Here is a 23,887-nt window from a genome sequence, read left to right as displayed (position 1 = left end):
TCTGTGCTAAGTTTAAATTCTGAAATAATACTCTCTTTTCTCTTGAATTGCAGCACATGAAGGGGCCATTAGAGGGGTAGCAGTGGATGGATTGAACCAGCTGGTAATCACAGCTGGTAGTGAAGGATTAATTAAATTTTGGAAATTCAAAACGAAAGATCTGGTTTATTCCACTGAACTTTCTTCTTCTCCAAGTGGAATTCTGCTTCACAGAGACAGGTAAGAAACTGAAGTTACTTCATGTGTATATTGTTTGGTGAACATACTTGTCTACAATGGCAACCAGTATTCTTAATTAGAATATTAGAATTTATATTTCTAATGCTTTAAAATACAACTGACTCATAGACAGAGAATGATAAGACATTTTATTAGACTGAAGGAATGTAATACTTGTTGTTTTTAGGGTAAAAGATATGTGGAGCAATATAAGGCTGTTTTTATTTTTTGTCTCTTGTATATTCCCTATCATGTGTGTTTTTGTTTCTTGGCAGTGGTATTCTGGGAATTGCCTTTGATGACTTCACTATTAGTGTTTTGGACATAGAAACCAGAAAGATTGTCAGAACATTCTCAGGACACCATGGACAGATTAATGACATGGTAATTGTTAACTCATTTTCTGTAACAGGTGACACACACAGATACCTAACAGATTTTGCAGATGGTGGATTTCTCTGTGTGTATTAAATAATTGGGTATTATGTTCATCTGTGAGCAGTAAAGCTGTAGTTCATGTCCACAGCACTTTTAGCCATGTTAGTTTGAAAATGTAAAGTGGTCAAATTGCCATCTGTTTTGTAATGTGCTTTGTGATTGACCTATAACTTTGCAACAAGCTGATTTGGGAGTCAAACAAAACAAAGCACTGGGAATAGTGAAAACTGCATTGAGGAGCAGAATTGTGCAGGAGTGTCAGCTGTGTATATTGAAAAGATGAGCAAGGTGAAAACGGATCAGAGATTATGCAGCACATTGATAATTCCTTATTTATATCTTATGTAATAGTTCATTGTATTGTTCATTGAAATAGTTTTTAGCTTCAAATTTATTTATAAATGCTGCTAGAATAGTATTTACATGATTTATTCAAATTTATGTTTAGAAATAGGTTTCCACCATGAACAAAAAAGTGAGGACTAAAGTGCTTTGACTAACAGTGAGATATGTCGTGTGTTGTAGTATGAATCTATTCTTAAAAAGCTTCTGGTGTTGTTCTTTCCTCATTTTCAGTAGTGTATTGTCAGTTTTTGTTCATGGCCATACCATTTCACCTGGGTTTTAGGGAGTAGTCTAATCTTGTCAGGGCCTCCTGTGGGGACTGGCTTATTGGTTGTTTCATTAAATTTTATTTTAGACTTTCAGTCCTCATGGTCGTTGGCTGATAACTTCATCAATGGACTGTTCCATTAAGACTTGGGACCTTCCCTCTGGATGGTGAGTCAGTTTAAAAACAGAGCAGAAGAAATAATCCCCTTTCTGATAAATGGTAGAAAGCCTTCTGGCTTGATTATCTGTCACCACATGTGATATTTGAAGTTGCACATGATGTAACAACTCTGCCCACTATTTTAATTGTGTCCAGTGATAGCAATGCATGTCTTTTTCTGGGTTTTCAGAGTAACACTGTCCTGAAGATTTGTTGATGGCACCTGGAGTTTCCATGTTGTGTGAATGAGTGTGAGTTTGTACTTTGTCTGGAAGCAGCACTATAATCTAAAGGGCAAGAGATTGCCTAAGGTGAATTACACTGTGATATGCTGAAGCATTCATGGGATCACAGAGCGGTTGGAGTTGGAAGCAAAGATCTAGTCCAACTGGCATGATGTGGAAAGGAACCTTTTTCATTAGGTCAGGTTACTCAGGGCCCCATCTTGGCCTTGAACGCCTCCAGGGCTGGGTCATGCACTATTTGTTTACGCAACCTGTTCCAGTGCCTCACCACTCTCATCATAAAAAAATTCTGCCCTATATCCAATCTAAACCTATGGCCTTTCAGTTCATAGCTGCTGCCCCTTGTCCTGTCACCACAGGCCCTGTTAAAAAGTGTCAGTGTTTCTTATAGGCTCACTTTAAGTACTGAAAGGCCACAAGGTTGTCCCCCTGATGGAGACAGGGTGAGGAACACCAGAGCTCTCTCATTTTCCTCATAAGAAATATGTTCCAGACCTTGAGTCATTTTCCTGGAGCTGCTCTAACCTCATGTGTATCTTGTGCTGGATGCAGTACTCCAGTTGATTTTGTCAAGAGAAGCCTGTTTTAACTTAACATTCACTTTAACCACGCAATATGGCTTTACATCAGTTATATTTTTCATTTGTTTGTACTTGGCAACTGCCAAAAAATGCTTTCTCGTGATCCACTCTGAGTAGTCTCCCAGAATAAAGTTTGGCTGAGGAGTAGGCAAGTACACACAAGAAGTTCAGGAGCCCAGGAAATAAAAAAAGGTGAGAAGTACCTTTGCGTTCTGCCAGTGCATTCTTTCAGCAGCACATCAGATAGATTTTTGGGTTTATTTTGTAATTTAAGGTAGTGCTGTGCAATGTGCAGCTCTGGTGGTTGTGCCAGGAGCTGGACATTTGGGTTGATTATTTCTGTTGACATGGTTTGGTAAATAATATTGTGTACTGTAGTAGTTCTCATTTTACTGCCAGAAGTGCATTGCATCACAGCGAATAACTGGCCTGTTCTTGCATGATGAGAGCCACTAGTCTAAAATAGGACAGGATGGGCAATAAGTGTCTTCTTTCCAGTGTAAATGGGAAGGAAATAAGCACTCTGGTCTTTGTCTTTCCAACACTCTTTCCCTTGCAAAGTAATGTGCCTACAAAAATTTGAAGTTTTATTTAATATCAGTTTCTTCTATTTTTCATTTCTTCAATAACATAATTCTTTGCATTAAGAATCTATTTATAATATTTTTAAAAGCAGTCTAGGAGTAGTTTTATTTTACATGTAAAACATTAAATATTTTGTGTCTTGTCTCTGAAATTTGGGTCAAGCTGAAGTCTAGGCAGGTAAATTACAAACCCTGGTTTTAAATGTAATTAGGTTAAATTGTAAAGGCGAGGTTTTGCCATAACTATAGGCAGAAGAGTGTATTGAAAAGGAGGAATAACTTTTAATAAAACACCTGAGGCTTGCTTTACCTCTGTGGCTCATAAATAGAAAAAACATCTCATGGACTGTGGGTTCTAAAGCCTCAGCTTTGATATGATTCTTATAAAATGATGGAGAACATGTTTCTAGGATCCAACATTATGAGAATTACCAGCTGACTTTAATAAATGGTCTGACATGTATTAAATGGACATCTGTTTTTATTTAGGAGCGGTGCTTAACTGTCCTTTTGTAGTGTAATGCAGGTCTCCGTAGTGCGTGATTTTAACATAGGGCTTTCTTAAAACTGGGAAAAAAATTCAAATTTGTGTAAAGAAAGTTACAAGCAGGAGTCCTGGCATTACACAGATACTTTTTTCTCCTGTGCAGCCTGCACAGAGAAATTGAGGAATAAGAGGTATGAGCTGGTTGTTCATAGTTTGGATGGAGCACTTGAGAAAAAACAGTGTAACAGACCTGTTAAATGTGAGCTCAACATTAGACTTTCCATTGTCTCAGTTTTGCAGTTAGGCAGGAAGCATAAAGGTAGATGCCTTCAGCCCCAAGGCAGGATTCATTTAGCTTTATGTTTAAAAATTTTAAGTGTGTCTTATTTCCTGTAGCAGATTGATCCCTCCTTCTTCCAAACTTGTAGTTTTAATAATGATTTAAGTTCAGTAGGTAGAAAAAATTAATTTCTTATTAAATTTGTTTTGGAGTTTTTGGTGGTTGATTTATTGAATAGAATTTCTCAGTTACAGGTAAGGGTTGTCATAAAAAGATAGATTTGAAACTAGGGAGAAGTATCTAGGATAAATTTTTCTCACATTGTACACTGTGCACAAAATGTATCTGATACAAGTTTGTGATTTATGGGTTTAGTGTTCATAATTTTTATATTAAAAGTGATTAATGATTTTTGTCTTACCTGAGATTTGCAACATGTCTAAAAATATGCATAGGGAGTAAAACACTCCATTCAGGGGGAAAAGGCTTTTATTTTTGACATGCTCTATCAAACCATCACAGGAGTGCTCAGTATCTAAGAAAATACATCCCACAAGATTTTACATTTTAAACTGCTTTTACATCAACATTTTTTCTTTGGATAGTGAACAGAACAGGGCTGTAGAGCTGTAAACAGGAGCAAAATATTCACTCTCTTCATTTGTTCTTTTTGTTTCTCTTGGTGAACTAGTTGTCAAACTCAACTTTTACTTGAAATTTGGAGTAACTAAAATTTGTATTTCAGCAAGTGGCAAGCAATGCTGTCAACCTGGGCTTAAGTGGAAGTCTGCTAAAGATTGCATCATTCAGAACTTTATTCATTGTTAGAATAGTTGCATAATAATATATTATTATAATGTTATAATAGTTGTATTTTAACTTTTTTTTTTGCATGGTATATTTTGAATTTTCTGTAATCATGAAAATATGATCAAGGCATGGTTTGTTCAGGGTGAGGATGTGGTAATGCCCAAACTGGTACAGATAATCAAACTTCACATTCTACAGTACATACTTTATTTTAGAAACGTTATTTTTTAGTATTAACCAGGTGTATATAAGGTATGCTCAGAGAGTGAATTGTCAGTCTGAGCAACTTTGGCTGACTGGAATTATAGAATTTATGGCCAGTAAAAGGTTTGTGTTAGGCATAAGGAGTTGCATGGTTCATCACATTTTCTTCAGGGTGTGGATGTCTAAGGAGGTGCCAGCTTTATCTGATTTTAGATAATTTTGTAGAGACAAAGTGTTTGTTGCACAGTGCTGTTCACTTTCTGTGTACATATAATATACTTTTATATTTCTACTACTCTGGTTTGTGTCCATACTTCTGCTGGTCTGTTTGCATTCAGCTGTAATTCAGATGTGTGCAGATAAACAAGAGTATCTTGCTAATAATTTCTCTGTTGTGCTTTTTCTCCATAGTCTCATAGATTGTTTTTTGGTAGACTCTGCAGCTGTGAGCCTTACTATGTCCCCTACTGGAGATTTTCTGGCTTCAGCACATGTGGATGACCTTGGAATTTATTTGTGGTGAGTAAGAAACCTGTTCCTTCACAGAATTTAGGATGGGTCAGAGTTCTTTCAATCACTTTTATTGCAAATAGAGAATTGCCCTGTGAAGTTTCATCTCTAGTGTTCTGTGTTCTCTGGTTCTGACTAGGACAGGTGTTCTGTATTGCTCTGATTCGTAAGTCATGAAATTTCCACAGTTAAATTATTCAGATAGTTTAAATGATCTCTTTTTTCCAAAGTGTTTCTTACTCTTAAGACTTCCTGTTATGCCATGTGAGGTTTTTCCTAAATTCCATTTCCCCCATTGCTTTGAAATGTCTTTGTTCAAATAGTGTTTCTTTATGAAGTGCTTTTCTTGTCCTGCTGTACAGTGTTGTCTGAGACTTCTTTGCAGTATATGAAAGTTGTGATTATTTCTCTTTATTAGTGATGAAAACAGAACTAAAATGTGGTTTAGTTAATTTTTGTCCTGATACATCTTTAAAGCCAGTGACTGTTCAGGTCTGGTACTGAAGTAACACGCTGTTAAAATGGCTTGGGTCTTTTTCCCATTCAGCAGACAGATTATTTCAGGTTATATATGTTGGCTGTAGTTTTGCCTGAGGAGTGTTCACTTGTTAGCCCTTCCTGTGATTAAGTAAAAGCTCTTCCTTGTGAATAACAGCAGATGTTCTTACCTGGCCCTGGTTTACATTGACGAAAGAAGCAATTTGCCAGAATTATTTCTGTGCATGTTTCAAACCTGAAGAAAATTTGCTAAGAGTATTATCCTAAAATTCCGTGAAAGCCAGATGAATCATTTATGCTTGAATAATGTGTTGTGCATAATGTCTTGAGCCTGTGTAGGCTCCGGGGAGACCTTAGAGCCCCCTCCAGAAGGGGCTTCAGAAGGGGCGCCAGGAGACCTGGGGAGGGGCTTTGAACAAAGGCCTGGAGTGACAGGAAAAGGGGGAATGGCTTCAAAATGAAGAAGATAGGTTTACATTACACATTGGAAAGAAATGCTTGATTGTGAGGCTGGTGGAACACTGGCACAGGTTTTTTGGACATCAGGACCAGGGCAGTTATTGCCCCTCTCCTGGGTACTGGTGGGGGTCACACTTCAAATTCTGTTTAGTTCTGGATCCCTCACTTGTAGAACACTGAGGTCCTGCAACCTGCAGTTATGTTCTTGGCAATAATACTTGAATATAACATTTGTTTTTTAGATGTTCAGGTGAATCTATTGCCACACTTCATTTCCTGCTTATCTGGTAGATGATGAGACCTAATCTTGAAGAGAGCCTTATGAATTGCCATGCTGCAGCAATATTAGACTGCAGTGTAAATTTTATCTGATGTACTTGTTCTCATTTATCTGGAGGTGGCTTTTAAAATGCCTGTCTTATTTTGTCAGGTCAAACCGTTCTCTGTATTCACTTGTGTCATTACGGCCCCTTCCTACAGATTATGAACCATCTTTGGTAACACTCCCCAGCACCTGCCCCTTGCAAGGTAATCCTCAGATGGAAGTGTATTTTATTTTTCCCTTGAAGTTTGTTCTGCTGCTTGTATGCCATAGATTCATTGTGATTGTTGGCAAGAGAATTGGGTTCAGCTGACCTGGCATGTGCCTGTTCCAAGGGAAAGAAAGGCCTAAGTGGATTTTTTTTCTAAATTAATATAAGTGATTGTACTTCAGAAGTCCTCTAGATGGAGATCTTGTCTATCCAAATTTGGAGTGCCTGCATTTGCATCTCCATCTGGAGGAGAAACACACCTAGCTGTTGGCCACTAAAACATGCCTCATTATGATGGCTGATTTAGCAAGCACATACTTACTTTACACACTTAAATTAGGGTGAGGGAATTAATCCCAGAACTTTGAATGTTTTTGGCCTCATTCTGGTTGAAAGCTTTAATCCACTTTGTGCCTTTGGCAAGTGTAAATTTCCTGTTTAGATGCTAAGGGCTCCTTAATAGGTTACATTCCTTTGTTGTTTCAGGCTTGTCTATTAGATTCATTGTTTTAGACAAGTAATATTTTACAAAAAGAAAGGAAAATAGATATGTTTGGTCAAGACCACACAGGAAATCAAGGGTAAATTAAGTGACTGACTTTATAATTTTTCTTGTGGGATGTTGTTCTTTAATGTTGAGATTTTCTCCATTGTTATGTGCCACTTCAGTTATACCTATGAAGAGGTTGTGATGAGGTAGTGAATATGGTGTAAGGATTTAAATGCAAGATTTCATAGTTTTATAACTTAGAACTAAAATTACTGTGTATATATTTATACAGTTAGAATAATGGATTACTGTCAATATTTCATTTTCTTTAATAACTATGTAAAGTGTTTTTATGTAACTTCAGTCAAAGTAGACAAATCTTACCAGTTTTTAAAAATTTGGTTATTAAATTCTGCACCTTGGCTATAATACTTTGAAATTATTTAATATTTAATAAGTCTAATACAGATTGTTTCTGTAATTTTTCAGATCTGTGTTATGTTCGCACTTATGTCTATAACTATTACACATTTATTATTCAAAAGTAGTAAAATAATTAGAAGTGTTGCACTTGATTTTTTTAAAAAATGAATGTGGAGTATGAATGTTCATAAAAGTTATCTGTTTGTGCAAGATGTGGATGTGTCAGGAGATGAAGAGCCATGTGATGAAATGATAGAATATGTCTCACCTGAGCAATTAGGAGAGCAGCTGGTGACCCTTTCCTTGTTACCGGAATCAAGGTGGAAAAATCTCCTCAGCCTTGATATTATCAAGGTATTGAAACTGTGCAAAAATTATCATACATCCATATATTTGCCCTATTTCTATGAAATGCATTACTTTTTCATGAAACTTGATCCTGCTTTTCAGATATTTTTCAAGATTTTGCAGTAGAAGTCTATGTTGTGCTTTTCACAGTTCCTTGGATTTGGGAGAGTGGCTGTTTTTCTTCTGAATAGTAGCTTCATAATCAATAGTAAAAGGCTTCACTTGTATATTTACTTTTCAGTTAGTCTTTAGAGTTTTCACAGTATTTTAAAAATGAAACTCTTGACAAACAAAATATTCCCACATGCTCTTACTGTGATGATAATGATTTTAATTCAAATATCTAATTAACAGAAAAAAAATAAACCAAAAGAGCCACCAAAAGTTCCAAAGTCAGCACCTTTCTTCATCCCAACATTTCCTGGTCTTATACCCCGATACATTCCACCAGAGGAGGAAAATGATACACAGGTAAAAACAAGAATAAATGTAATTATGTTTATGTAGTGTACTTTGAAATAAATCTCAAATGCTTTTTAATATTGGGTTAAATCACTAGATTTTAAAGTACCAGTTTTAACTCACTACATTATTACTTTATTCCTCAAAGTCATTTTTTCTCAGTAGAAAAATAATGTTACTGAGTTGTAAAAATGTGTTTGCATATTCATGGACATACTGCTGTGCTTTTGTGGTCTAGTCGAAGGTGGTAAACCTTGGGGTACTGGTGCAGAAATCTGATTTCTACGTTCATCTTGAAGAAGCCCTGAACACCAATGAATGTAAGCTAACAAAACATTTCACTAAAAATGTTGATGCTGCTTTTATTTTGATATACGTGTGATTTCTAATGTCAGAACTGTAACAGATGTGGTGAAAAAACTATGCATAGTATATATATATAGTATAAGAGGCAAAGAAAATTGCTTAAAACACGGATAACCAGACTAAGATCTATTGGTACTGCAGCTTGTCTGCAGCGTGGAACCCAATTCTGGCTAAAACCCTTATGGAGAAAGAAGGTTGTATTCCTAAGATCGTTAACCTTTTTTAACAACTGTGATGATATCATCCAGAAAAGGTGCTATGTATTATTACTAGGGAAAGGAAGGAAAGAAGGAACAGATTGATTTTTGTCAGGAATAGTCTGGTGATTCACTGGAACAGGAAGAACATAATCTGCCTAGCAAGTTCTTTCAGGGGCTACTTCACCAGATATTCAGCAAGCTTAAAGTGTTAATTCATTGCCCTATAATTTAAAGCTTAAGAAGAAATAAAATTCTACAAAAATGAGGTGTTTGATTTCTCTGAACATTCACTTTGTTTTGAAATTCAGTCACTTAAACAGCTTGTGGAATGTACCAGCTGTTTTTCATGTTTATCTTGTGATGCTACAGAATCATTGAAATTCAGATTTTTTTTTTTTTTTTTAATGATTGCTAATATAGCTGGCTTGGAAATGTAAATGGACAGTAGCCTGTACTCAGAGCAGTTCTGTTGGGAATTCTTCTACCCCTGCTTAGACTCTCTTGAGATGACCAGCTTACTCATGTGCACTTAAAATGTTTTGTGTACAAAACTTCATTATCTGTCACCAACGGGGGGTGTGTTCTTACACCTTATTTCTAGTATTTCAGTTAAGTGCCTCAGAGCCTTTCAGAAGAGGTGAATCCAGGGAGCAAGTGCACTCTGATGCACTGTGGTAGTGGGCATATGGATGTGCCTCAGGCCACCTCTACTGTGCCACAGCCACAATCCAGGAAGCCTGCTGATTCCAGCTGGGCAAGCTGGTGTTGGGGAGCGTGGCTCTTTGCTTGATAGATTACAGCCACCTCTTCTAAAGGTGACTGGACCATGCAAATGAAAATAATCCTGCTGGAAAACATTCTGATTTACTGTTGGGATGGAAACAGGGTTTCAAATCTCACTTGAGGACTGTGGAAATAGGTTGAGCTGCAACCTTTTCCATGTTGTATGTGTATCAACTTAAATGTTCCATGCTTTGTTTGTTTGGTGTAATAAAAAAAGATATTTAATGCATCCATTTAGTACTGTTAAAACCAGTTATATTTAAAACTAGCTAATGATTTTCTGTAGGAATCAAATACCAATATATACCACCTGAGGAATATTAACTAATGCCTAACACCATTAGTTACCATGAAGTTGGTCTTCTTAGCAAAAGAAATATTAATCAGATACATTAAAAAAATGTTTTAACTATCAGTTGCATTTGCAACCAAACACATTTTTGCTGCTTCATTTTTAAAGCAAATGGATGCAATCCTCATAGGTCATCAGGCAGGATGGTAGAAATCTTGAAACAATTATGAAGAGGAAGAAAGTTTGCAAGTTGCATGTATTTCTACTATGGAAAAGATTTTCCCCTAGCACCCTCCAGCATAAGGCATTCACTTAAAAAAAGTAGTTTTGTTAGATGTACTAGAAGATCTCTAATTTTGCTTAATGTCACCTAGAGTAAAAATGCCTGCTAAAAGTAGTGCTCTCTGTCTTTCAGAGTATATTTACAGTTAACAGCTCAAAATCTGAAGTATGTACCTTGTTTCTGCCAAGAGATGTGAAATGACAATGTTATGTGGTTAATTAGAAATTTTGTTTTAACTTAAAAAAAGAGGGGGGAAAAGTGAAAGAAGTACAAAGATGTTACTTGTATTTTTCAATTACAAATGAAGTGCATCTGTACTTCCAGTGTGTGGTGGGACAGTAAATTAAAGACAGGGAGACATTTTGTTGAAAACTGAAAAGTAAGGAAACAGTAAAAACTTGAAATTCATAGTCACTGCTTAAGAATTTTAGAATAAGCTTGTCTTACAAAGGATCTGTTAGATTCTGTTTTGCAGATGTTACTGATAATGTGTCCCTCAATGTTCTAACACAGATAAAGCTCCACTTGACTTACTGAAAAGCTTGGGGCCATCTAATATTGAAGTGGAACTACAGGGTTTGGGCCCTGAAGGTGGTGGCTCAATGGAGGTGATGCTGAGCTTTCTAAGAATGATTGAGATGATGCTGAACAAGAAGTACAACTTTGAACTCACTCAGGCATACCTGGCGCTATTTTTAAAGGTAACAATTTTCTTATAAAATTTATGTTAGTCCTATTTAAAATAATGGTTATGTAGTAAAAAGGTATAAATTGTCTGCTCAAATTATCTGAAGGGATTTTGGTTGAGATTGGTTTTAAAATGTCTAACTGAATGTATTGGTTGATTTGTCAACTGTCACAATTTGGTGACAGTCAAGAAAAAGTTGCAAAGTTCTAGTGTTCCTTACTTAGAATTTGTTTTAGTTTTTTTAACATGCCTAACTTCTTAGCAGTTGTTAATTGTTAAACTAAGGTATGCTGTGTCTTAAATGAGTAAAGAATTTAATACACAATAGTTGGGAAGTAAAGTAGACATTTGCTGTATTTATCACTAGACATTGCAAGCCTGACCTACTTTACTTTCCCCGTCTGTGAGCTGCCTTTCTTGTGTTACCTGTTGAGTGTGGCAGAGCTAATGAAATGATCCTAGGGTGTATGTAAGTTAGTTAGAAACTCTACTGAAGCACAGTAACAGTTACTCTTAGACACAAAGTGTTTGTGCAGAAGACTGAAACCCTTCTGAGGTACAGGTGCTTAAGATGCTCTAATTTATCACATCATGTGAAAGCAATAACAGTTTACTTGGAAAACATTGTTATAAACATTCAGACACCTGTAATACTAGGGCCAGTGCCTCACCACTTTCACAGTGAAGAATTCTGTCTAATATCCAGACTGAACCGACTGTCCTTCAGACTAAAACTCAGGGCTCCTAGATTTAAATTGTAGCCTGGAAAATAAATATTCCATCCACTAAATTATAATAATTGCTGCAAGATCAGAAGGTTTCTCTTCCTTCTGCTTTAACAAGATTGCTGTTTGTCACATAAGGAGACCTCTTCCATCTCTATCACTATAGTGTGTGCTGGCGTCATTCTTCTTGATATGTGCAACATGGATAATTAAAATAATAATCCTGACTGGCCTTAGCACTTCTTTCTGGCCTGAAGAGGAATTTGTGATGCAGGTCAGAAAGGGGAGAAAGTTACCCTTTAGGGAAGTATGTGATGAGAGTAGATTCAGCAGCCTTGCCAGAAGGTGATCTAGTACAAATATAGTGTATTTCAGACATTTTGCTGCCTTATCCCATCTAGTAATGGCAATGAAAAATTAAAAATTAAAATTTTGGCAAGCAAAAGGGAGGCAGTATTAAAGGAAATTAATTGAAGGAAAATTGTTCTTTCCTTATTTGGGACATTTCCTGAAAGCACAGTATTGGAATTGGATGGGGAAAACAGTATTTTAATTTTTTTAATCTGTATTTGTTTCACTAACTGCTTGTTTTAATTTTCAGTTACATCTTAAGATTCTCTCATCAGAGCCAAAACTCCTAGAAGAATTATCCAAATTGTCAATGCAACTTGAGGAGACTTGGATTCACTTGCGGGCTCTCTTCAATCAGAGTCTGTGTGTTTTAACATACATGAAAAGTGCTTTGCTGTAAAACACTTCAGGGTGTTGTCTTCATAAGATGTCCCTCAAAGTGATAGTACAGTTTATTACCAAAAATATTGGATTCCAAAAATCACACTGAATCTTAGAATTGTAGAATCATTAAGGTTGGAAAAGACCTCCAAGACCATCAAGTCCAACCTTCTGCTGGATGCCACCCTGTCTGCTAAGCCATATCACGAAATACCAGACTACTCTTTTTTTTTTTTTTTTAATACTTCCAAGGGAGGGTGATTCCCCCATCCTGTTCTAGTGCTTCTTCTGGTGCTGTATATTATACATCTACATATGGCAGAGTATTTTAAAACATGCAGAACTGCCTATTTTTGTTCACTTCAGTTGGAGAAAAAATTACTCTGTGCAGCTAAAGTATTTGTTGTGTTGGTCTGTGCTGTCAATGAAGAGACATTTGGATTCAAGGCCCTGAGCAGCCTCGCATTGTGGAAGGTGCCCCTGCCCCGTGGCAGGGGTTGAAAGTAGATGATCTTTAAAGTTCCTTCCAGCTCAAGCCATTCAGTGATTCTCTGTTTCTATGGCTGCATAAAACGTAGTTCACAATGAAGAAATTATTAGTGTGAAAAAAAAGAAGTGGGAATGTAACTTCGGTGCAGGAGACCAAAAACTATGTTGTTTTTAATAAAGTCATTGTTGATGCAAAAATGAAACAAGAAGTCTGAATTGTTAATACTTTTTTAACATTTGTGTAGAGAAAAGTAATCTAAAAATTGTGTTTCTTTGCAATTAGAGCACTTGTCTTACGATTGTAATAATCAATTGTCTTCTCACTTTTGTAGATACCTATTTCTGAAGGCAAAGATTTCCAGCTGTACTAAAAATTACTGAACTTCAAAAAAAACCCCTAAAACCCCAAGTGATGCCTGGAAAGGCTGACTTGGAACAGAGACTAGACAGAGTTAAATGAACAAAATAGGTGTTTATTGAAAGGATACACCTTGGGCAGTACAGGAGCGTGGCCAGGGCTACACTCAGCATGGATCCTAGATGGCTCCCAGTCACGAGTCTTTACACTTTTATAAGTTTTGGTTCATCTACATATTGGGGTCAATTGTCCAACCATGAAGTCTCAGCCCCCTGGCTTTCCCCCTTTCCCTTGTCATTGTTTATGGGTTCTGGGTAACGGGTGTCCTTGATTCTCTAGCAAGAAGGGATTGTTTTGTCTAACTACCCTGACACCTGACATGAAATTTCAGAGTTACACACCAAGCAGCAGAGAGTCTGAAAAATAAAAACGCTAAAACCCAAGGCATCACAAGCACCAAACTAAACAAACAAAAACAGATTTTTGGGAGGCCTGGTTTCATATGAAAATTGTTTCTTTTCTTAAGGATGAAAGATTACAGGAAAAAAATAAAAGCTTTATTTTGAGGACTTTTAAAATAAATCAGATGGGTTTTCTTACAAACTGATATTTAGGTTTCAAACCATAAGGTTTGGGCCTTGTTTGGGACCTCATGAGTGAAATTATCTTGAATTTTTCCATTTGAGAGTGCTTCCCCCCAGCAGAAGGACCTCCTGAACAAGGCCTTTGCTGTATTTCACATGCTCAAGCTACATACACAGACCAACAGAATAACTAATACAAATATATGCAATATCAGTGAGTAAACTTGAAAGGTGATACATTGCATTTGACAGAAGACTGAAGCAATAGTGTGGGTCAGTCATACTGTATAGCTGTTCTTTTTTAATGCTGTCATATTGTAGAACCCCTTTTAGTTGTGTACTAGAATAAATTATCTGCAAACATACAATCATACAACAATGGAAGGATCTGGATTGAAAGGGACCTTAAAGATGATCCACTTCCAACGCCTTGCCATGGGCAGAAACACCTTTCACTAGACCAGGTTGCTCAGGCCCCTTCCAACCTGACTGGACACTTCCAGGGATGAGGCATCCAAGGCTACTCTTGGTAGTCCATCATGGTGTCTCACCATTGTCACAGGGAAGAGTTTCCTGTTAATATCCAATCTGAACCTACTGTCCTTGAGTCTAAAGCCATCATGTACACACATGTACAAAGTTTGCTACTGAGATTTAAGAAAATCCTTTGTACCACAGAATTACTAGTTTCTGGTGATGATTCTTTGACAACCCATTTTTCCCAATTTATTGGATTAGTCTGAAGTTGTCCAAAATCCCTTAAATATTAGTGTAATATATAATGAATCTTTCAACTTGCAGATGTTACTGTAACTCCTGTAGAAGATCCTACAGAATAATTTTCTGAATAAAGACAAAATGTTCAAAGGTTAATAAGGCAGTATTTGCAGACCTGCCTCAGTGGAAGAAGGAGTGGGTAAAGAGCTTTCATCTTGGATCAGAGGAAGGGTCCATCAAGTCCACTATTTTCCAGATGGAGGAAGGAAGAAATGTAATACAGCAGCCTGATCATGTATAAAGTGATCCTTTCTCAAGCATAACACAGCACCTTTCAGCAGACAACAATTAAATACTCTGTGACCCAGCTGTAGGCTGACAGTTGTGTTTAATGTTCTGTGACAGACCTTTTGTTCTCTCTGAGTTCATCTAATCTCTTTTAGAACCCATTTATCCTTCACAACATCATGCAGTAATGGAGCCTACAATTTAATTAACAGGAATAATGTATTTCTGTTTATATACTCCAGACCTGCTACTTTCTAATGTATCCCCCTCCTTGAATGTGAGAAATATCAATTGTAATCCAGTCTTCATGCTTCACAGACTTTGCCTCAGACCAGTGGTGAAAGGGTTTCTACTCATGAAAGACATACTTTATTTTGTTAAGTGCACATGTCTACTTTTTCACTGATATCCAGGAACCCTTTCTGGCTAAGATGTTTAAATCTGTGTGTACCAGATTTGTCTGCAAAATCTGTAAGGTTTGCAGAGTAGGGGGTTTTATTGACCTGTTTTCATAGTCTGCTTGATGTAATAATAAGAAAAAACTGCCAAACAGGCTATATTCTTCTTAAAACGGAAACATCAGGGTAATTTTTGTGAACAATGTTTGTGTAACACAGTTGGCATGATGTCTGATGAAGTCTGACCTTATTAAATGTGTTTAATGCAGTTCCATATATCATACACATAGGTATTTGAAATCCACCTGGAACACTTCAATAACTTCCTTCAGCATAAAGTATTTAGATGTGAGTGATATCTCACCTTCTTTATTCTTATGTCTTTTTCTCAACATTTCTACTCATCACTGCTATTTCAGAGGTGTTTTATTAATATTAGAGCTGTGGAGTCTTCCACCAGTAGTTCTGATTGCTTCATGTTCTTGGTCTTTTGTCCTTTTTATCACACATCAAAATGATGAACAACTTGCCCCAAATAAAAAACTTTTTCAGAAATAAAATTTAATTTCCTCTGGCTAGTCAATGAAAGTAGATATTTCACCTGCTATTTTCTGTATTATTCCTTCACCTGAGATATCAAGGACAATGTTTTGTCATATTGGTCAAAAATTGTTGATTGCAAGTGGTAACACATGTGAAAACTGGATTTGATAATTTTGGCTTTGTGTTGCCCATACGAATTCACTTTAGTGTGGTGCTTTTGTAATGGCATATGCAATAGGATGTGGGAAAAATTCTAGATGGATAAAGGGATATAGTTGTTAACTCTAAGCTTTCTTCCAAGCAGGGCAGCTACTGGGGATTTTACCAATCTTACACAATGCCAAGCCCATCTGAAGCTTGCTCTGAATAGCAGCTTGCTGTTAAAATTGTCCATGTTATTGTGTGTCACAGCACTCCTTCCAGCTTCCTCTCAAGCCTGTGCCTGCCTCTGTACCTTGCTAACTTTTCACCATGATTTTCTTAGCTCCTCTGGTTCCTGAGTGCAGCTGCTGCTCTTAGCAACTCCTGCACACAGCAGTCTTGTCAAGTTAGGTCTCTGTACTTCCACTTTTTTCTTTTGACTGTTATTTTTTCCAAACAGATTTGGTACTCATGGTTGTTTTGACTAAGCCTGGTAGTTGGACCTTGCTACCTGAATTTGCTACTGAGTGGATTCAGACCCTGCACAGTGAACTTAGCTCTTCTCTGAACTGTAAGAAGCCTTCAATCTTAGTAGTCTTTGCTTTCTTTTTCATTCAAGTAAAAATGGAGGTGTTATGAGGAGATGCATGCAAACATGAAGAGACAGTAAAAGGGTGCCAATGTTTACACTGGCTACATTTTTCAGTAGCCAAGATAGACCTCTGACTTGAAGCACCCCAACATTTTGTAGATTTCAAATGTAACTCTTCTTCAAGAAAAGATCTTATATCTGTTCAAGTTGTCATACAGCAAGTGTTATAGTCCTAGAACTAGAAGATGCTAATTTGTATTCTCTGAATTAGAAAAGGCAGGGTACTTGTTGACATATTTGAACTCTGTTAATGAGCTGTGTTTAAGGAGTTTAGCATTGTTTAAGGATCACTGTTACATAAGTAGTTTCACTCATTGTCTGTTGGCATCAGCTGATGTTTCCTGAGTCTCCTACGTTAATCTTCTCAGCACATCACCATTTCTATTTTAAGAACTATTTGCTTTATGAAAAATTCTCTTTTAATTAAAATAACTTACCTGTTTAGAGATGAAGAATCCAATCAGTGTCTTATTTGGTGCCAGTGCAAGAACTGGCTTCCTTTACTTTTTGATGTGTTTGCAGTATGTGTTAGAGGAGGCAAAAATGTCATTAAGTGTCCTTAACCCCTGTGCTTTTCTTTTTGTGAAGCAGTGGTGAATTGAGGAAAACAAATGAAAGATAAAATAACTAAGATTTTTCTACCCGGGCTGTTATGTGTTTTGCTCTATGATTCTGTGTTTCCCAGAAGGATTAAATCGGCTCTCTGATGCTTGCTGCACATCGCAAAATTTTCTGTTTAGTAGCAGTCTCTGAAAAATTACTTCCCTCCACTCATGCATTCACTGCTGGTTTGTGAAACAATTTATGTGGTTAAGCGGAATTACATACTGCTTCCCTACTATCCAGTGTGTTAAAAGATATACTGGTTCTATGACTGTTCGATTATGAATGTTTTAAGGGTCCTCACCCTGAAGGATCAGACCACCTTGGTGTTTTGCAGTTACCTGAAATCACCCATAGAATAAGTTAGAATAAGGTAAAATAAAATACCTGTAGAATCACTCAGTTGCTATTTTTGTAGAGACTATGAAAATAAAAACAAACTCACCTAACTTAACTTAAATCCAGAGGATTTCTTCTTCCTCTTTTGTTAGCCTGTAGCCAAACTGATAGTTCCCTTACATCTACACAGCTGAAGATCTACCACCTACTGTCTCTCAAGTTGCCCAGTTTTGGTTTCAGAATGAGACATGAATTTAGCAACTCATCCCATCCATTAGCACTCGAAACACTTTCTGAGGGTTGTTCAGATTTACATGCCTCAAAAAGATTTTGTAAGTATAGTTCACTAAAAACCATAGCCATGACATTTTTGTCTTACAACCAGTGATGTTCCTGCTGCTCTGGAAATGTTCTATCTGTTTGGCATGGCTGGAACTGAATAGTCATCAGACTGTTATAATGCAACATGTCCCTTCATGTCCTGTGGAGCAAAGGTTGAAGCCCAGGTAAATGTGTTTTCAAAGTGTGTCAGATTACATATTTTGTTGAACTTTAGGTTTGATGACACAGGGTTGTGCAGGTGGTTGTTCTTCACGTTTGTGAGTAACCTTTGTGTTTGCACATTGCTTTGGGTTGATGAAAGGGTGAGGGATGCTTGCCTAGTTCTCTTTGAAGAATTTAATTTCAACAGAATCAAGACAAATGTAAGCTATTTCAGCAGTGCTTACATCAGTGCTTAATTGAGAGGGTTTATTCATGGTGCTAGAGTAAACAGCACCATCTGTACAGAAATCCCTGCAAGTCCCTTTGTGTTGGTGGGTGAGGATGACAACTCATTGGTGCTTATGGAAAGGGCAGAGATACTTGATTTCTCTTTTTTTTTTTTTCCTCCTTGAGTTTCCACAGGCAAAGCCTGCTTCCGCTTTCAGTGTGCACCAACCTCCTCTCTGAGGGTGTTGCCAATAATGGGGGAGAAATGTGTTTGAAACTTCAGAGTGCAGAGCTCTGAACTTTCATTATAATCATGGGGCTGCACAGGACTTGTGTGACAATGTGACAGCATTGCCAACCACTGCCTGTCACAGCACTGGCATCGAGGATGTCCCTGACAACTGGGCTGAGGCTGTTGTGCCCATTTTTGAGAGGTGAAGTGGAGGTTGCAGGGAACTGTTGCTTCATCAAACTTCCCTCATTTTCCAAAAGAATCATGGAGCACATACTGCATGTTTTTGGAATCCATCTCTAGTGCACAAAGGGAAAGATGATGATGAACAACCAGCAGAAAGTCATGAACACAGTTCATGCTTGCCTTAGCTGTTTGCCTTCTAGGATGAAATGGGTGGTTGGGTGCACAAAGGAAGATCCATTAATTTAATGATCAAGTTTAGTGCAATTACAGCAGTCTGTGATTACATTATCATAGTCTATTATGAAATACTGTAAATTGCTACTCTGAAAGTCAACAGGCATGCTTTCAATTAATATTTTGCAAATTATGATTCTTGTTCATGGCAGTCTATGTACCATGTACCTTTTATACTGCGAGATGACTCAAGCATCATATTGGGTCTGCAGCACAGAGGTGTGAATTACTTTTGCAGTTATCCATTATAACCAGCATTACAGAAATTAATTTAGTCATGTTCTAATTATGCCTAATGCATGATTATTTTGTTTAATATCCCATAGCAAAGAAGCTCAATAAATTAGATGCAGAATATTGAATAATGCTAATGGCATTAAAGAGATTTGCACTAAGGCATAGAAAAATTAGACTGCCAAATGAATTGAAAGTATTTCAAGTGAATGGTTGATAAAAATGATTCTAAAATTGGTGTGTGCCACAACACACTTGGCTGTTTTATAAGTTTCTGTCTTTTATCCACAGATGTTTCAATTTTGTGTATCACCACTGTATTATGTCTCCTGCTGTAGCTATAGATTTTTCTTCTTTTTAGAATAGCTTTTTCAGCCTGATTATTGCATAACCATTTGGTAACACAATTTGAGCAAAGACTCTTCCTGGGGTACAAGGCACATACTCTGAGAATGGTGAGAGCTCTAAGAAACACTGTTAAAAGAGTCTGCAAAACCACATAGCCAGCTGAGAAAGAGATGCAACGTGCACTTTTCTTAGTGTGAAGGTGGTGCCTAGAAATGTATTTCTGGAACAAGACTCTGCTGCTTAGGCTTGGAGACAGCAAATTTTATAAGAAACAGACTGTGATGTATCTTCAGGAGGTGGGTGCTTACTGCAATTAAATCTCATTTCTCAGTCAGGAAAATGCATGAAGTGATTTAAAGAGCCTGTGCAATCAGAAGTAGGAAAGGTTATCTGTCCTCAGAAAGAGAAGGGGTCCCAGTGACAGAGGCCTGCAGCAAGATAGGCACTCCTCCACATGTAGCAGTATCCCAGTACAGTGGTACTTGACCCAGGAGACAGTGTCCTCTCTAGAGATGCTGTCCCTGTTGCAGCATCTCTCTCAATAATTAATGAATAATTGCCTGAATATCGCAGGAGCTACAACAACAAAAACTGCTTGGAGGAGAAGAACACAGACCATCATTTTACACAAGAGGAGTGGTAGATAATGAAGTAGTACCAGTGTTCCTGCAGGGAAGCAAGGGTCTGATTGCTGAAAGTAATAAGTAAAGACAAACATTCAAATTTCTCCTCTTCCCTGCTTAGCTGTGAGAGCATTGTGGCTGAGCTGTAGAAACACTCTTAGCCTGCAGTGAATTGACTGCAAGATCTTACCTTTATGCCTTAGATTATACCTAAGATCCTTCTGCTTAGACAGGGTCACAGGGTCCAAAAGGAGCCTCAACTGGCTAATGTTAAACACTGAGGATATCATATGCAAGGTGCAATCCTGGCTTTCTTTGCAGGACCAAACAGAATGATTTCCTCATAAACAGAAGACCTAAATCTGGAATTCTGCCTTTCTGAGAACTGACTTGGTTTTCTTTATAAATTGGGATTCAAGTCTGCCTATTGTTATTTCCAGTGTTGAGATCTTAAAGGGAAAAAGAAACAAATTATGTAGTGGAAAAATACAAAGATATTACCAAAGTACTAACTTGATAAAACTATGTGAAAAATGTGCTGATTTTTTCTCAACAGAATCCAATTAGTGAGATATACTGAATGTTTCAAGGGGCTGTCAAGACCTGAACAGATTTGTCTTTTTAAACAGAAGGTTAAAGTACAAATTATTTTTTCATCAAACTATCCATTTCCATGAGCTTGGGCAATTTTTGAACCTAATTTATAACTATTTAATAATCTACATTGCAAAGAAAGAAAGTACTGAAATTGTCAAGGTGAAAGGGGAAGAAAATCAGTGAAATATTAGGAGTGAAATAATAACATAATTTTTAATCCTAAGGGATAATGATACTAAAAACATTATGTGCTGATGAAGTCTTACCATGTTAGATTCTCTGCTTAATGCATAAGAGAATGTTTTTTAATGGAGCCCAGTACCTGGTGTTTAAAGAATAACTCTTGATTATATCATATATATGTTGAAATAACTGAGGGGGTGCTGTTCTTCATTGAATGCCTTTTCCTTTCATGCACTAAGGAAAGGCTTTGACAATATGGTAAACTTTTTTGAAGAAGAACCAGAGCACAGCTTAGATACTCATTCCTCAGCGTATTTATCATCTTGATATATTGAAGAAGGAAATCCTGGAGCCGCAGATCATTACAGACATTACAATTAATCTCGATATAACCCACTGTTATAACACCAGCTCCACTTGGGTCTCCGCACTAAGAGAGACAGATGGAGCTCTGGGATTAGCAGGAGCTGGCCCTGTGGGTTGTTGCTCAACTCTGACATGGACCACGAGCTCCTTGATAGGCCTGGACAACCTAAACAGAGATATCATCTACTGACTGAAGTCATTATATCAGATGAAGATGGTCCAGTAATAAGATGAATCTAAACCCATTTCAATTGATTTATCAAGAGATGTGGGCTCATGCCCAGGAATGGAATGTCAGTGTTAAGATGAAAGCTGATGCTAGAGAAGGAACAAAACTCAACATATGATAGTAGAATATTCTTACTCTTTCAGTGTGTTCCATCAGTAAAAGAATGGTTACATCCTCTCTGAAGTTCAGCTTTATAGACTACTCCACTACTTTGTTCATTGTTCTGATTTAAATACTTTTAAAATACTGGTTTCAGTTCTAAAAGAGATGCTGTGGTCTAGGTAACAAAGTGTTTTAGCTGTCTGCTTTTAATAACTGTCAGTCCTAGGAGAACTGTCAATTAAAATGACAGATTCCTCCTGATTAGAGAGATATCTACAGTGAGTCTCTAGTCAGTGACAAGAAACAGGCTTCTATGCTACAAGACAGCCTCCTGTAGTAACAGGAAAAATATTTTTTATAATAGGCCATAAATTAATTTTCTACTGCCTTTCCACAATAAAACAGTATATTGTTTTGGAAAGAGATTGGGGTAAAAGCTTTAAATGAGACTTTTGTAAAATTTAAAAAGGCAAGACTGCTAAATAAGTTATTGAATTTTACTTAATCATGATTGAGAACTACATTCAGAAAAGTGAAGTAACTGTTTTTATATGCATTGGAGAACATTAAACAAAATAACACACTAAATAGAAAAGGACAACTGCTAGTTTCAAATGATGCTCCAGCCTTTGTTGTTGTATTGTAATTAGTCTACAATGCCACTGACTTCACCTCCCACAAATACTAACTTCAAAAGATATTGGAAACACACATCTGGAAAAGCAACAGACAAATGATAGCCATTAAAATTATTTTAATCAAATAAAATAAAAAGTTTAATGATTAAGAGAATTATGTAGTTTTCCTCCTTTTCCAATCAGTCAAAAGACAGAAGACTTCCTCTTAACTATGACTATTACACCCCACAGGCAGAAAAATTGTTTACTAGCATTAATTGATTAAGTTTCCAACCATATTTGTCAATCCTCTCTCAGTTGATGTGAAATTGTTCTTGCAGTATTCACTCTACTACTTCCATATATCATCTACAGAAATTGAAGACCTGAACCAAGTATTTTGGGCACATCTGGTCAATTCAGCATTTTCCTGTCTGTGTTCCATAATTCTAAACAAGGTTATTTCTTTGCATTTATGTTTAGTTATGCTTTTCTCCTTTGACTAAATGGAAAGGTGTTTTACTAGAATGACAGCATTGTTACTCAGATTATACTAAGATAAAGGAAAAATCTTATTTGTTCCATTAATCTTTTAAATTTCCACTCTAGGATTCAAACTGTAACAACTATCCTTTGTTACAGACTGCTTCCATTCCCATTTTAGACTGACTTGAAAGGCAGGTGCTTCTTTTTCCATTGTTATTTTGTTAGCAATGACTTTCTGAGGAGCTAATTCTCAGTCTAAGCCACATGCACTCATTTTATAATGTTGGTAATAATTTACACTTCCTCAGAGAGAGGTTCAAAGACTAGAAGTGCTTGACTTGGATAAATTTAACTTGACAGCAAACCATGAATAGGTAAGTGTTGTCAGAACTGTGTAACTTGTAGGAAAATGGACCATCTAGCATAGTTCCACGTAGAAATATCTGTATATTGTCATTTAGGAGTGTTACACAGAGATTGAGTTCCCAGCTGTTGTTTCCAGGCCTAAAAAGCTTGGTGCTAGCTCACTATCTCTTGCTTTTCTCATTACACAGTCTTGATACCCCTGTTGTTTCTGAATGTCCTCTAACAAGTCAGCAGAACGACCAGAAATAGGACAGAGGAATTCCAACTCTTAGCTCCAATTCTTGTCCTACCACTCAGTCCTGTCTTGAGGAAACTGGAACTGTAAGAGTAATGAAAGGAATTATTTTTGCATTCATGGTAAGATGGACTAGAGATAAAGCAAAAATGATACTTTGTTTCCATGGTGTGATCAACTTTATTTTTGTGAAGATTGCTGCTCAAGCATTTTACCCAGGAATTGCTAATGACTCAACCTATCTTCTCCATCTCTAGCAAAAGCTTTCAGTGCTCATCTGCATTAGCTCCTAAAAGCACTTCTAGATTTACAGGGAAAATAGACTGATGTATTACCATTACATTATCTGTTCAATCAAATGCTTTAACATTACTCTAACTCAATCCAAAACAATTTCTTCCTAGAAAAATAAAGTACGACTAAATGGTCAAGTCTGGCTTCTAATAAAACTAGATCATGTAATAGTGTTCATATTCATAAATGAAGAGGTAGCAATCACTGGGTTTTATTCTATCCAGAAATCTAATGAGAAATTGTTCCGTGAATTCAATATACTTCACTCATGTGAGTCATTGTGTTGTCATGTGAGTACTGAAAAATCTACTTATAATCTT

At 36.8% G+C, this 23,887-nt stretch overlaps 1 protein-coding gene across 1 annotated transcript in view; it reads left to right on the top strand.

Annotated features, from left to right (window-relative positions):
- Nucleotides 1-12,987, top strand: part of WDR36 (WD repeat domain 36) — a 28,918-nt gene extending 15,931 nt beyond the window's left edge. The window contains exons 14-23 of the mRNA XM_062512884.1: nt 54-219; nt 495-603; nt 1,358-1,437; nt 5,032-5,139; nt 6,518-6,615; nt 7,745-7,887; nt 8,236-8,352; nt 8,582-8,663; nt 10,781-10,968; nt 12,282-12,987. Coding sequence (XP_062368868.1) covers nt 54-219; nt 495-603; nt 1,358-1,437; nt 5,032-5,139; nt 6,518-6,615; nt 7,745-7,887; nt 8,236-8,352; nt 8,582-8,663; nt 10,781-10,968; nt 12,282-12,431 — 1,241 coding nt within the window. The 3' untranslated portion in view covers nt 12,432-12,987. The remainder of the gene's footprint in view (nt 1-53; nt 220-494; nt 604-1,357; nt 1,438-5,031; nt 5,140-6,517; nt 6,616-7,744; nt 7,888-8,235; nt 8,353-8,581; nt 8,664-10,780; nt 10,969-12,281) is intronic.
- Nucleotides 12,988-23,887: the final 10,900 nt, after the last annotated feature.

Source organism: Cinclus cinclus, chromosome Z, assembly GCF_963662255.1.
Source record: "Cinclus cinclus chromosome Z, bCinCin1.1, whole genome shotgun sequence".
Taxonomy (NCBI): Eukaryota; Metazoa; Chordata; class Aves; order Passeriformes; family Cinclidae; genus Cinclus; species Cinclus cinclus.
Note: the sequence above shows the minus strand (reverse complement) of the source record. Positions and strands in the feature narration are given on the sequence as shown.